The sequence below is a fragment of the Megalops cyprinoides genome, chromosome 3 (genome assembly GCF_013368585.1).
Source record: "Megalops cyprinoides isolate fMegCyp1 chromosome 3, fMegCyp1.pri, whole genome shotgun sequence".
Classification (NCBI taxonomy): Eukaryota; Metazoa; Chordata; class Actinopteri; order Elopiformes; family Megalopidae; genus Megalops; species Megalops cyprinoides.
In genome coordinates, this window is record NC_050585.1 from 39,022,793 (window position 1) to 39,037,361 (window position 14,569).

Genomic DNA, 14,569 nt, shown 5'->3' on the forward strand with positions numbered 1-14,569 from the left:
ATCTACTGAGACATCTTAAGACAATGCATGTAAATCAGGTACTGCTGACACAATTTGGTGGATGACAAATTTTTGGTGGATGACAAACCCAGGTTTTGTGGTTTAGAGTGTCCCTTACCATATTTGCACAATAATAGATTTCTTATATCTACACTATCTACAAAGTGTTCTGTGTGAATTTCAGGTCACCATGAGTAATAGTGAATGACCAATACCGTTTATTTTAGAAGGTTATAATGGTAACAACTAAATAATATTTAGTCTAAACGCTAATGCTGTTGGTATGTCTGAGTGAATATCATTTTGTGCATTATACTACAGTTATTATACTATAGACCGACAACCTAATAAGCTATCATGGTCACATACTATTAAATTATTCCATTACAAATGCACCTTAAACAAGCTGTTTTAATTTTTAAAGCATTTGTGGACTTACATATAGTTACATTTCCTAAAATGTGTTAAAGTTAAGACCAAAACATCTAAATTGGAGGATTAAATTCCACTCTAATCCTAATAAGGGAATGAAAACATTAAAACAAGACTTTATGAATATTTTCATATTTAGCTCTACGTGTAAGCATACAAGGGACAGTAATATTACTACCAGCCAGTGAAAATAACTGCTAAGGTTTATCACTTCTCCTTCTGTGCCATCATCATCGTTAACTGTACGATCTGAATGTGTGTATACGTCATTTCCTTTTGGGGCTCATGCGGAGTTCCTTTTTGGATGTTAGGCATTGAACGGGGCCTGTTGGTAATAACTGCATTGACGACACGGGAGAGGGGAGTGAAGGGAAAGGAGAGAAAGAAAGGGGAGAAAAGAAGATAAAGCCAAGAACAATAATAAAGATACGGGAAGGAAATCGCATATGATTGTCAGCCAAGTGAATCTGTAATCAACAGAGCAACAGTTAAAAGGGAAGTATAGCCGAAATAGGGAATTGTGGCTGGCGAGCTATATGCAAACACACCGCAGTGGACAGAAAAACAGGCACAGCGGGCACTCGCTTGTTGTCTTATTGGGGCTGTTCGATCACTGCAGAGTCCAGTATACCAGTTTGGAGAACAAGCAGTGAACGTCTTCGTACCGAGGGTGCATGAGGCTCAGGCTTCGCCAGGGTGCCTAACCTAAGGTAAGGGGGGGAGCGCTGAACTGTCGCCGCACAAGATAGATGGCTGCCTAGCTAGCTATCGTTTGAAAGGAAAGTGACAACAGTTCCTTAGTGCTGTTATTTATTGTCGTGTGAGGTGGTGTGTGTGCGTATTAACCTTTACCTCACCGCGAGTTTATGGTCGGCCCATAAGAGGGAGAAGGAGTAGATCAAAAGTCTAGCTAATGTTGAAATTAACTGGTGTTTGTGACGAGAGGTTCAAGGATGGACGAGCGAATAGTAGCCACTAATGTCTGTTGACGCTTGCTCGATAAAGTTAGCCGAAGTGGCTAACGATTAGCTAGTAAGCTACTGTTGGTGTTAAAAGGGGAGGGGTGTTTGTTCGGACGTTAGCTACAACGTGAACAGACATCAGCAGTTGGCAGGTTGTTTTATGGTTAACGTTAAGTAGACAACCTTCTTAGTTGTGAGTGAGCACACAGCTCCTGTCTAATATCTAGCTTCCCTCCCCTCCCCCACTGTCCCGGTTTCTTTCAAATAACAATAACCTTTGGCATAGGTGCAATTATCGACCCGGGTCACTGTTCGCTGTGCGAGTGCGTTTACATTCCGCTTGAAAGCTAAACAGTAGATTGAAAGTACACCAGGATGTGGATGTTAGCTAAATTAGTTAGTGCTGCAATGCAAGCTAGGCATTAAGTTACTCAAACCAAGCTAGCTAGCGTTAGCTAACAGTTAACGTAGCCGACTGGAGCCAAGTTACGAGCATATCCAGCAAGCTGGCCACTTAGCAAGCGTTTATAGCTGATGAATTGAAGCACGTGTTTAAGTACAAGACAATGACAAGTTGGCTGAAACTAACGTTAGATAGGTAAAGATAGCTGTTAATATCTAACGCTAATATAAACGTGATGGAGTTAAGTCGCCTTAGGTGGACTACATAGCCAAGGAGTGGGAGTGAGTCCCTCCTCCTCTTGAATAAGTTTATCTGTACTTAGCGAGAGACTACGATTGTGGGCATTGTACCTTAAATACTTACTGCAGGAGGGAAATTCTACTAGGCCAATCTGACCTTGTCAGCAGTTTATCATAAGGTCTGTATAGCTAACGTTGGTTTACCACCTTCTTAAAACACACACACACACACACATTGCGTACTGTATGCAGTAGTCGAGCCTGCTTGCTAACTAGCGATCAGTAAAACCTATTCAACATTGACCATTCGTGTCTGAAACCCAACTTTTAATGAACACCTTCATACCATGCGTACAGCTTTCAAGAGTGAGCGTTAGCTAGGAGCCTTTGCTGTCCTGAGGCAACTGAAATGGCTTTGCTGCCGGTTATACGTTACGTGGACGAGACAAAGGTAGTCAACTAGACTAGCTAACATTGGGTAGATAAGCGTAATACCTTTCGGCTTTAGGTACATATCTTAAAGCTAAGTTAATTAGGAGTGTACTACGGACAAACTGAAATGTGAAAATCGGGCAACAGTTGTATACAGGAGCTACCTGCTAGATCTAGGTAGTTAACTAGCCAACGTTCGTCTGCATCCTTAGATTACCTGGTTGGCTTGCTATCCAGTAAAGTGTGCCAACGTGATATGTCTAGTTCGACACAACGGCAATTAAATGAACATTTTAAACAATTAACTTTAATGTTCTTTGGCTAGACCCTAACTTTGACCAGACTAAGTTCTTGGTTTTCCTAAAAACTAGCAATTTGGCCACAGGAACTTGTAGGGCTAAATAAAACATTGTAGAAGTGGACCGATCCAAATACATAACAGGTTTAGCGGTTTTCCGTGTCGGTTCTAAATTAGTAAAGGTCATATTTTAATCTAAGTTAAACACATGATCTATCTAGTGTTTGCATTATAAACTGCATGGCTATGTTAATGTGAGCCCAGTGTTCTGCTCTGTGCTTGCAGCCTTGGTTCTGAGGTTGCCAAAGTTCATAGATCTGATCCATGACCGCTCGACTTGCCGGAAAATTGTCAGCACCATCAGTTCATTTAAGAAGGCAGTGGTGACTACTAGTTATCAAGAAGGAATACTGCAAGCTGAATAAATATGCAAAATTGTAGTTTCTTCAAGAGTAAGTGTATGGCCCTCTTCATTCGCATAATTATTCGGTATTTACTTGCAATCCGCTTTCTGATTGAAGTGCGGTATTGTTCAAGGAAGTGGCTTTGTGACTGGTACTTTTGGAAGCTGCAGCTGAATCTAAGAATTAAACGCGGGAAACCACATAGTCGTGCAATACCCAAGCAATTATTTAATACCGCTTCTGAAAAGATTCGTATACACATTGTCACAGAGTAAGTGACAGGAATAAAACACACTTAGAATTTCAAACCCTAGTCATTTGGCAAGGATGTTGTTAGACACAGGTTTCCCCATTCCTGTCTGTCACTTGACATTAGGTATCGTCCTTAGTGTTTAACCTTGTACGTGCTGTCAGGATGCCAGCTGTTGACAGTTTTGCAGACATTTAGACATTAATAGCTGATTATAGAGATCTAATCTGGGACTGAAAACACTACTTAGGATAAATGATTCAGTCTTGCAAATATGTGCACTTGGTGCACATTCCCCTTGTGCTGAGAACTAGGGAAGAATAGAAAGCACAGAAATCATCACCCTGTTTTAATGAGTACATAGTTATGTGCCTTTGTGTGTGAGAGTAAGAGTTTGTAGTTGTGTAACAGGCAGGCGGATCACAAGGTGAGGATTTACTTTCAGTAATCCAGTGAAGTGCCCACAACGACAAAGAGGGCTGCCAAGGTTTGACTGGACCTGACTGGGCACTGGGAAATCCTGGCCTCGGGAGCAGAGACTGTATTCTGAAAACTAGCCACTGACCACTGTGGTACAAACTGGGAATTTCACATCAAAAAGGGGAATGGGCAAAGAATGTGTGCTTGAGAAGACAGCAGCAACAGTGACTGTCCTGGGTATGAACTGGGTCAGGGATTCAGCTCAGCCAGTGTGAATAATGTCTTTGCTGCTGACACCTTCGGGTGAACAGGGAAACCCTTAGCTCCCTGATTTTAATGGAAATGCAGTCATGACACTGTCTGCCCTTTTTGAGATTACAAAGCTATTTATTTCCTTGACTTAAAATGAATCTTAAATGAATTCTCTGGTATTAGCACTGTATTGCAAGAGCAGGACTGCATGGCTGAGATGAAAGCAGTCCTGTGATACACACACACCAGTGCAACTATTTGTACTGCAAGTCCCACGGTGCACTGCAGTGAAGTGGATGCTAACTGGACGATAGCCCCTACTTAAGTGACATCATCCAAACAACATGCAGATGCTCAACAACTGGCAGGGTCCTCAGATCAATGTGACGAGGGGACCCGAGCTGACCTACCCACCCCATCCCTGGCAGAACAAAGTCACCGAGGGCTTTCAGTCAGGGATCCCTGCACTGAGGGCAGATGACATGGCTTGGTTCAAACCCAGGCCATTGGCTATTTAGTGCCCCTTTCACTTGACTGAGACCTGCAGTCTTGTCAGGTTGATGTCGTGAGCATGAAGGCACCCTTTTGGCTAGCTGGACTCAAGATGCTGCAGAGGGGTCCCAACTTCAGCCTCTACCTGCATTCGTTGTTTTTATTGTGTGGGGAGTCAATTGGACCTCATACTGTACCAAGTACTGGATTGATGAAAATGTCATTAAGCCTTTTCAATGGTTTCAGATAACGAATCAGGGAGCTGTCTATGCCTTAAAATCATTTGTTGCTTAAGTTACTCTGGTCATCTTCTGGTACAGTGTGTGGCAGTGTATACAGTTATCTGTAACACCTGTTGTTTTTCTCTCTCTTACTTGCTCCCTCTCACCCAGGTGTTGTCGAGCATTATCAACGGTGACGGCCACCTGATCCCTCCCCCCCTCCCCCTCACAGCATCGCTGCCGCCCACTCCCCCCCATAACCCCCCCGCCCCCAACCCCCAAAACTTCCCGCCCCAGAATGAACGAAGTTAGTGTTGTGAGAGAGGGGTGGCTCCACAAGAGAGGTATGGACAATTTATCTGTTTCTCTGCACCTGCCTGTTCAATCTGTGTGATGATACCTGTTTGGGTTGAGGTTTGTCTGAATCACTAATTATGTCTGTCGGGGTGGCCAAATCAGATTGTTATAATGGTGAAGCAAACAATATAACTAAACAAACAACAAAACAGCAGCAGCACAATTTTAACTCCCACTGCAAATTTAGTTTCAACTGAGTTTGGCGGGGTTTTTAAGCACCAGCACAAGGTGACACTTTTTAAAAGTGAAGTGGGAGGTTAAATTGGTCACGCTATTGCATTGGGAGGCGACACTTGTGCATGTGTATCTGGCTGTGATCGGTCAAGTGCTTTTAACACCAGCGTCATTGTCTAGGTGAATATATCAAGACATGGCGGCCTCGGTATTTCATCCTGAAGAGCGATGGCTCCTTCATCGGTTACAAAGAGAAGCCTGAAATATCCGACCACAGCCTGCCTCCTCTCAACAACTTCTCTGTGGCAGGTAAGCTGGCTTCTGCCGGGCAGGGAGGGAGGTTATTGTGAAAACGTGATTGATTAGAGGAAGGTGGTGGTGTAGTTTGTCCTGGGGTTTTATGTCAGGAGATACTCATTAAATGGCAGCGCTCTGGATGTGCCTGTTCATTAAATCCCCCGCCGTAACTCTTTGTGGTCGTGCACCTATTCAGAGTGTCAGCTGATGAAGGCTGAGAGACCTCGGCCCAACACGTTCATCATCCGCTGCCTGCAGTGGACCACTGTCATTGAGCGCACCTTCCACGTGGACAGCAATGAGGAGAGGTGAGGGAGGTGGGAGGTGGGGGGTGGGGGTTACAGCAAGGGGCACGGGATGGTGAAGTCCTGACTCCATGCTAGTGTCTCAGCTTCCTTTTCTGCATGCTGTCTCGATGACAGTGTGCCATCCATACAACCATATGCTTACATAAGCACATAATCACTGTGCCGAATACTGTCTTGAAGGGAGGAATGGATGCGGGCAATCCAGGCAGTGGCCAACAGCCTGAAGACGCGGGAAGAGGAGGAGCCTATGGACATCAAGATGGGCTCCCCCAGCGACAGCAGTGGCATGGAGGAGATGGAGGTGGCCATGTCCAAGTCTCGGTCCAAAGTGGTCAGTGTCTTTAATGCCCCTGTCTGTCAATCAGCTGTATTGTCTCTTCAGGACTTCCTGGCTGTTTGCCTCTTGGAATGTTTGACAAGATGGTTTTCTAGGGTCGGTGTGTATGCATGCATTGTTGCAGATAAATGTGCTTCACGCAGTGACTCTGGTTGTATAGGCAACCCTCTCTGTTCCTCACACAATCCATGATGTTTTAAGTGCTCCTTGAGTCTGCGCTAGCCATATTGTGAGTACATGTGATTTTATACATGCACATCCTCTGTTTCTCCTCCTAGACCATGAGTGACTTTGATTATCTGAAGCTCCTGGGGAAGGGCACCTTTGGTAAGGTGATCCTGGTCAAGGAGAAGGCCACAGGCATGTACTACGCCATGAAGATCCTACTCAAGGAGGTCATCATCGCCAAGGTGTGAGGGGTGGGGGAGGCCAGCATGGCACCAGTGGGGTTTGCAGTATACGACAGCCACGGTTTAAGTCTGGCTGATAAGACCAAGTACATCTTCACAAATCTTTACTGAGGCATGAAATGTCCTTATATCCATCATATCTCTCCGTTTTATATCTATCAGTCATATCAGTCATATTCCTAAAATTTAATGTACTTATGCACTGAAATATGTGACTGTGCTGTAAAGTTATGAGCGAGAGTGAGGGTAGTAGTAGTTAGTAGTAATAGTCTCATTTAAGCCTTTTGAATATGTGTGACTCAGATTTTGTGACGCCCTTTGCTGGGGTTACACTGTGTATTTGTCTGCAGGATGAGGTGGCGCACACAGTGACGGAAAGCAGAGTGCTGCAGAATACGAGACACCCCTTCCTAACTGTGAGTTCTCAGCTGTGCCCTCCCTACGACATATCTCAGTCTTCTGTCCTGTCTGTCCATCCCTCTGTAGTGCTCCAGTGAATGCACTAGCCCACATCCTCCCCTTTACAAACTTCGGACCTCCCACTCTTTACATAGATAACCTCAAATTCCTTTGTAGCCAAATGTACGTGGTGATAACCCATGTTCATTACATTACATTATGTTACATTACATTACATTCGTTTGGCAGACCCGCTTTTCCAGAGTGACTTCCAGCACAAAAGAACAGAAGTGTATCCATTCAACTTGAATGAGCAACAGTTCACACATGTTCACACATTCTTATGGTGGCTTAGATGAGTAGGTTATGTGTTTATGGATTGTGTTCTCATTGTTTTTCTTTATCACACAGACACTAAAGTATGCTTTCCAAACGCATGATCGGCTGTGCTTTGTAATGGAGTATGCCAACGGAGGAGAGGTAGACATCCGCTTGTACACACAGACACACAAGTACCAGACTCCCGTCTCCTGTCACAGTAGTAAATCCTCTTCTCCTCTTTACCCAGCTGTTCTTCCACCTGTCCCGGGAGCGGGTGTTCACAGAGGACAGGGCGCGGTTCTACGGTGCGGAGATCGTTTCAGCGCTGGAGTACCTGCACTCGCGGGATGTGGTGTACAGGGACCTGAAGGTGAGGCAGCACAGGATGACACAGCTCCGCCAGACAAGCGCAGCCCAGCCAGCCAGCTTTCCGCCATCCTCTCATCTGACCAGAGTCGTAGACCAGGGCCTGTAAATACTGGAAAAGCTTTCTGAAAATCAGCATTAGGGTAGTAAAATCTTGGCATTGTCCTAAAGTCACATAGCTTCTAACTGTCCCCTCTGGTTTCTTCCCACCGCTCCATCTCTGTTTTCTCAGCTGGAGAACCTAATGCTGGACAAAGACGGCCACATCAAGATCACAGACTTCGGTCTGTGTAAGGAAGGCATCACCGATGGAGCCACCATGAAGACGTTCTGTGGCACACCGGAGTACCTGGCACCTGAGGTAAAGTCCGCCTACCAGCTGCCAGCGCAGCGGTGCTTCGACTGATGCCATGCACTTGGGCCTGGGACTGACAGGTGTTGTGATAGCCTTGTTTTACACACCTTGTTCTCTACTTCTCCCTGCAGGTGCTGGAGGATAACGACTATGGGCGGGCAGTGGACTGGTGGGGGCTGGGCGTGGTCATGTACGAGATGATGTGCGGCCGGCTGCCCTTCTACAACCAGGACCACGAGCGGCTGTTCGAGCTCATCCTCATGGAGGAGATCCGCTTCCCCCGAAACCTGTCGCCTGAGGCCAAGTCGCTGCTCGCCGGCCTGCTGAAGAAGGACCCCAAGCAGAGGTAGGGAAGAGCTTTCAGCTTTACCCTCACTGGTTGCTTTCAGCTGTGCTCACTGGTTGCACGCAGCTCTGCTCGTGCCAGTTGCTTCCAGCTAAATTAGCATCTGCTCTGTTGTGAAAGCATATTACATTACATTACAGTTATTTAGCAGACTCTCTTTTCCAAAGCAACTTGCGTAGGGTACAGTTGTCACCTGTTATCCATTTATACAGATATTTACTGAAGCAATTCTGGGTTAAGTATCTTGCCCAAAGGTACAGCAGCAGCGCTCCAGTGGGGAATCAAACTATCAACCTTTCAATTACCAGCCCTGCTTCTTACCACAATGCTACACTGATGCCCCATATTACTAATGCATGTAATCACTGAGCGCTTTAGGGGTACAGATTGCATTTCTACAGTCGTTCATAGTGAGAAATATCCAGATGCAGCTGAGACACAGGTCTCTGCATGGATTTTTCTGTATATTGTGAATATTTCCACATTTCATCTCACTATTTTCTACAGGCCTAAATTATCTACACGCTCTTAATTGTATAATAACAGCAAAATTGTATATGCACACAATATACTGTAGCTTTGATGTTTGATGTTACATTACAGCAGTAACGTTTCAGAAATATTCATCTTCACATAGTTTGTGCCCAACACACCTATTCATGGTATAACACCCTAATAATGTTATAAAAAGTATTCACATAATTAACGCCTGTCAGTTTCTGAAATGCGTACCTTCGCATGTCCTGAAATCACCGGCCCTGAACATGACTTGTGGTGAAGCTATGCACTGGTCATGAGTGATTGGGAGTGCTGTTATGCTGGAAGTCGCTCTGGATAAGAGCGTCTGCTAAATGCATGTAATGTAGTGAGTACCAGTACGGCAAAGGTAACTACTGTGCTGTCCTGCAGGCTTGGAGGCGGGCCCGACGATGCCAAAGACGTAATGACACACAAGTTCTTCGTCACCATTAACTGGCAGGATGTCCTGCAGAAGAAGGTGAGAAAACGCTAACACTGAGCGGATGAGGAGAGTGACAGAGTATGTGTGGTGCTTTTCTCCTCTTTATCGGAGCTGACTGGGCTGGGTTGGTCAGCCCGCCAGACTCAGAGTTGGCACACAGGGTGGAGAAAGCTTGAGTAAGGGGGAAACATTTTTACGGCGTCGTCACTAACGTCATAACAACGTTATGCTTCTTTCTTCTTTCCTCCCTCAGCTGATCCCGCCATTCAAGCCCCAGGTGACGTCGGAAACGGACACGCGCTACTTTGACGACGAGTTCACGGCACAGACCATCACCGTCACGCCCCCGGACAAGTGTGAGTACTCATTGTAGGTTAAGGTTAGGGTGGCTGGAGATGAAGATTTCTCTGCGCATTTTACTCTTTATGCAACCGCGTTTTGAAATCGCTGATTTTATGTTAGGCTTGTCTCACTGCAGCAACCTCAGCATCTGCACAGGAATGCTATAGCAGGGCGAACGCTGTTGTGCAACACAGCCACTCACAGCAACGGCTGTTTTTGCACTGTTTTGCAGCACAGTGCACTATAATGGGGTGCATGCACATTGTTGGATAGGAGTTCCTTCGCAGGCATCATCTGAGCAACTCTTATGCACCTGCCAAGTTGCAGGTTGTCTGAGGGTGAGACAAAGACCGCTTGTCTAGTCTTATCCCCAGTGGAAGTAAATTCATTCTGTTGCTGTAGGATCCTGGTCATTGTTTGCTGGTTTCAAACCCAGGCTGAAGGGGCTAACCCTATGCTCAACGCCAGTGCCTTTGCCCATTGAGACGTATCGTTCCTCTATGATTTGATTCTTGCAGTACTTTGATTCAAAGTGAGTTCCAAATAATGGGGCAGAATGGTATTTTGTCTTACACAGAGCTGTTCTATAAAGTAGGGAGTGTTCTTGAGTTTTTTTTTAAGCATGAAATTTAAGTAAATTAAATAAAATAAGAATAATAATAATAATAATTAAATAAAAAGTTTTCATGATGTTTTCATTGGTGGCAGTGTAGCATAGCGTTTAAGAAGCAGGACGCATAATCGGAAGGTTGCGGTTTGATTCCCCATGGGGGTACTGCTTCTGTACCCTTGGGCAAGGTACTTAACCCCCAACCGCCTCAGTAAATATCCAGCTGTATAAATGGATAATATTGTAAAAACCTGTATTGATGTAAGGCACTTTGGATAAGAGCATCTGCTAACCGCCAGTAATGTAATGTAATATAAAGACATGAGGTCTCTTAGACAGTGTAGGCTGTGGAATGTCCAGTTTGTCAGCTGCATAGCTGTCATTGGTGTTAAAGCATGCCATTAGGCTTGAACACAAGGTGTTTCATCTGTCGAAATCACTTTCATATTCATTTCCACTGGCATCCAGACACTTAGTTGCAATGCCGAACTTTGCATACCATTGAGAATCGTGTTGAATGTCGTAAATGAGCCCCAATCACTTCTTATAAGAGGGTCGCTTGGTTCGTACAGGTTGAATTTTCAAATGCCATTAGTTTATAAATTATTCTGCTCCAGTGTTTTTGATCACTGTATGTTGTCAGTTCTGAAATCTATAGCTCTCATAAGTACAGTGCACTGTACTGTGAAGGTGCATATTTACAGGTGATGTGTGAAGGTGTGTGATGAACACGTGCTGAGTTGTTACGTTGGTGCATATTGAGTTGAACTGTGTGTGATCAGTTGTCCTGTGTTGTATTACAGTTGACAGCCTGGACTGTGAGGACCCAGATCAGCGCACACACTTCCCCCAGTTCTCCTACTCGGCCAGCATACGGGAGTGACACTGTGTCAGGCGCACGCACGCATGCATGCATGCACACACTGCGGGAGACTGGGACCACCAACTCCCGGCAACACATACACTCACAACATTGACACAGACAGACAGGACACAGCAGGAAGCAGAACCCACAGGGCGAACTGACGGCTGACCTCATCAGGAGAAAAGTGCCTTTTACTGGCAGCTGTCTATCCGCTCTCCCCTGGCCACAGCCCAGCCCTTTACACTACACGTGCAGTACCCAGCCTCTGCCATAGCACTTGAACAGCACACACCCGGCCAGACGGTGGCCACACAGCACACACACCTATCCTCCCAGAGACTGCAGGAGAAAAAAAAACCCTACCTAATGGAAAAAAAATACAAGAACAAAATTCTTGTTTAAAAATAAGAGAGAAAAATATATATTTTTAATTTTTTTTTGTTTTTGCCTCTGATTGTTACGGTTTTAAAAGCCATATTTCTGTGATTTTTAAAAAAGTGCTCTTTCTGGAACTAGCTGTTACCAATAGTATTGAACTGTTCCTAACAACAGAGAGAAAGAGGAGGGGCAAGAAGAATGAGAGGGGAGCCATTTCTCTTCCCGCTGTGTGTGTGTGTGTGTGTGTGTGTGTGTGTGTGTGTGTGTGTGGTACGTGAGAGCAAGATGCTTTGTGCCTGTGTTTGTGCTGGGAAGGATGATTGAATCTCTGAAAGTGTCTGCATCCTCAAGTGTGTCTGTGTGTGCATGTGCGTGTGCGCTTGTGCATGTGTCCTTTGATCCTGTCCATGGACAAGTGGTATGGGGGATGCAGCACACAACAGATGTGTGTACACATCTCTCCCTCACACAGAGTTGGAGCTTTATAAGGAAAAACATCCTTTACAGTTGGAGGGAGTTATGAGGGTGACAGCAACTAGGATTGTTTAACTCAGTGTCCCCTTTTTGGTCTTGACATAGACTGCAGGCGAGGAGGGGAAAATATGGCAAATGGACAGTTAAATATTTCACTTTGTTTCCAACTTCAGTTGCATTGAGATCACAAGTGTTATTTTTGTAATAATCTTTATCATGGAGGAATTTTTGATGGAGGAATTATTTTACTCTGTACAATAATTTTTCACAGTGCAAATTTGGGTATGAAGGGTAAAAAAGTTGCTTTTGATCAGGTTTTGAATTATTCCTCTGTTGTGCTTAGTCTGCAGTTAAGCACCAATAGGTTTGTTTATAATCAGACATCAGAGCTGACTGATACAACTGGGGGTGGGATGGGTGGGTGGGACAAAATGAGCACTTATACTCTCAAAGCTGTCTGTCTGTTCAAATTGTCAGCAAGGCAATTTTTTTCTTTTAGATAATATATGGACTTCATTTTTCTGAATGGTCTACTGTTGTGTTAAAAGTGGCCACCAGAGGGTGCTCCAACCACACAGATGTATTGATGCCCAATGAAAATGGCAATAGTGGCGGGGCTGAGCTCTGGACATCTACACAGAGTGTGTACCAGAGCATGTGCACACATGTATATTCACATGGCGCTGTGCTGCATATCTGTTGGCCAGGCTGAGGCGTGGTCATGGGTGTTGCAGACATTGTGATGTAGTGATGTGAGGTTTTTATTGTTTTGCCTTTTTAAACAAACTTTTTAGACACATCCAGTCCTTTTTTTTTCAGAATTTTATTTTCTGTTTTGATTTTTTTTTTCCTTAGTCCCCATTTCTCCTGAAACCTTTGGATGACAATTTTAGACTCATTTAAAAATATAGAATATATGAAAACAATTTTGCTCTGTGTTTTTATTATGTTATCCATGTTTATCATTTCATATTTGTTTGTTCCATTGTGTGACATGAGCTGGGTTGGGGGTTGCAGAATGGAAGGGGTGTGCGTGTGTGTGTGTGTGTGGCTGGGGAAGAGACCAAATGGTCTGAAGGAGGTGAGCAAGCTTCTACGGCTGTGTGTTAGAGAGGCCGTCTTGAGTCGTCTGCTCAGGAATATACATAATTTACTCTCCCTCTGCCACGTTATCACAGTGGTTTCAGGTGCAACAGGAAGCTGGCCTCTCTGACATTCACACTTTCTCACACACAAAAACCACCTCAAGCTGCCAGATCTCACTGAAGCTCTGCCCCTCAGACCCCTCCAGAAAAGATGCACGAGGATTGATGAGAGATCGGCTGAAGCATAAAGATTAAATCTGAATGGCTAAAAGGGAGCCCAGGCTAGTTTTGAATGAAGCTCGCGCCTTTCAAAATGCGTACAGTACACAGCAGTCCTAAGCTCCCATCTGCCACACCAAACTGAAAATTGTTATGGAGTGGGAAGGACTTATGAAAGACGAAGTAAAACTCTGCAATTTAAAAGTAGAAGATAGAAGAGGGCCTGCTTTTTGTTTATACTGTAGCTTTGCTGTAAGTTTGCAGCACCTCTGCATTTTGAATGTGACAGTCAGCCATTAAGAATGTGTTTTTTCCTCAGTTCTGGTGTACAACTAGCTTTTTTAATTCTTTTTGGGGGAGGGAGGGGTTGCATATATAGATCCTCAAAAATTGTCAGTGTGCAAGAGGAAATGCACATGGAAGATGCTTGCAAAAAGAAGTTAATGCTTTCTGCTGTAAGCCTTTCAATGTGGCAAGTGTGGTACCTGTAAAAGATGACAAATGTTGACAATTGCTGTCCTGAGGATGAATAACTGCTAGTAAAATATTGATACAGACTTATTTGTCTGACTTTTTAAAAATCACATATTATATCTGTGTTTTGTGCTTTTAATCATCATAGAAACGATTACAGTGTTTTCCATACAATCACACTATTGCAATGGTATCGCATTAAATGTAATTAAATTCTGTGTTTATGAGCTTTAGAATATCAGAACAGTGCAAAAATAAAATGAATGCATTTTGGCTTGTGGTGGTTTTATTTGCACCTGATGACAAAAAGCAAAGCTTGCAAAAAACAAAAAAAAAAAATTCAACTGCCAGGAGCTGCCGATCTTGCTGAAAGAAAGACAGCAAGAAGAAAGTAGAGGTTTGAGACCCAAATGGTTAAATGCAATGGCCCTTGAGCTAGTCCTCACGCTCGTCTCCTGGTTTTCATAAAGCGTAACATAAACGACAAATTGTCTCCTCATAAATTACAAATTCAAAAACAGCTAAGACAATTAAATAGACAATGCAAAGAAGTGTCCCAAGGTACTGGGCTAGAATCAAGCCCATCATACATTAATAACAAATAATTTCACACAACTGTAATTGCCTTTATGACGGCCAAAAAAATTATAAGACATTCAAATTATAAGAAAATAAAAGGAACCAGT

The 14,569-nt window shown here is 44.2% G+C and overlaps 1 protein-coding gene across 1 annotated transcript; it reads left to right on the forward strand.

Moving 5' to 3' along the window:
* Nucleotides 1-5,064: 5,064 nt before the first annotated feature.
* LOC118774745 (RAC-beta serine/threonine-protein kinase) lies at nt 5,065-11,606 on the forward strand. Its single transcript, XM_036524217.1, has 13 exons — nt 5,065-5,149; nt 5,517-5,645; nt 5,830-5,941; nt 6,122-6,272; nt 6,557-6,688; nt 7,039-7,104; nt 7,499-7,567; nt 7,656-7,778; nt 8,007-8,135; nt 8,261-8,475; nt 9,385-9,472; nt 9,690-9,792; nt 11,192-11,606. Exons 1-13 carry the CDS (start codon nt 5,104-5,106, stop codon nt 11,269-11,271), a joined length of 1,443 nt encoding a protein of 480 aa, XP_036380110.1. The 5' UTR covers nt 5,065-5,103; the 3' UTR covers nt 11,272-11,606.
* The last annotated feature ends 2,963 nt before the right edge of the window (nt 11,607-14,569 follow it).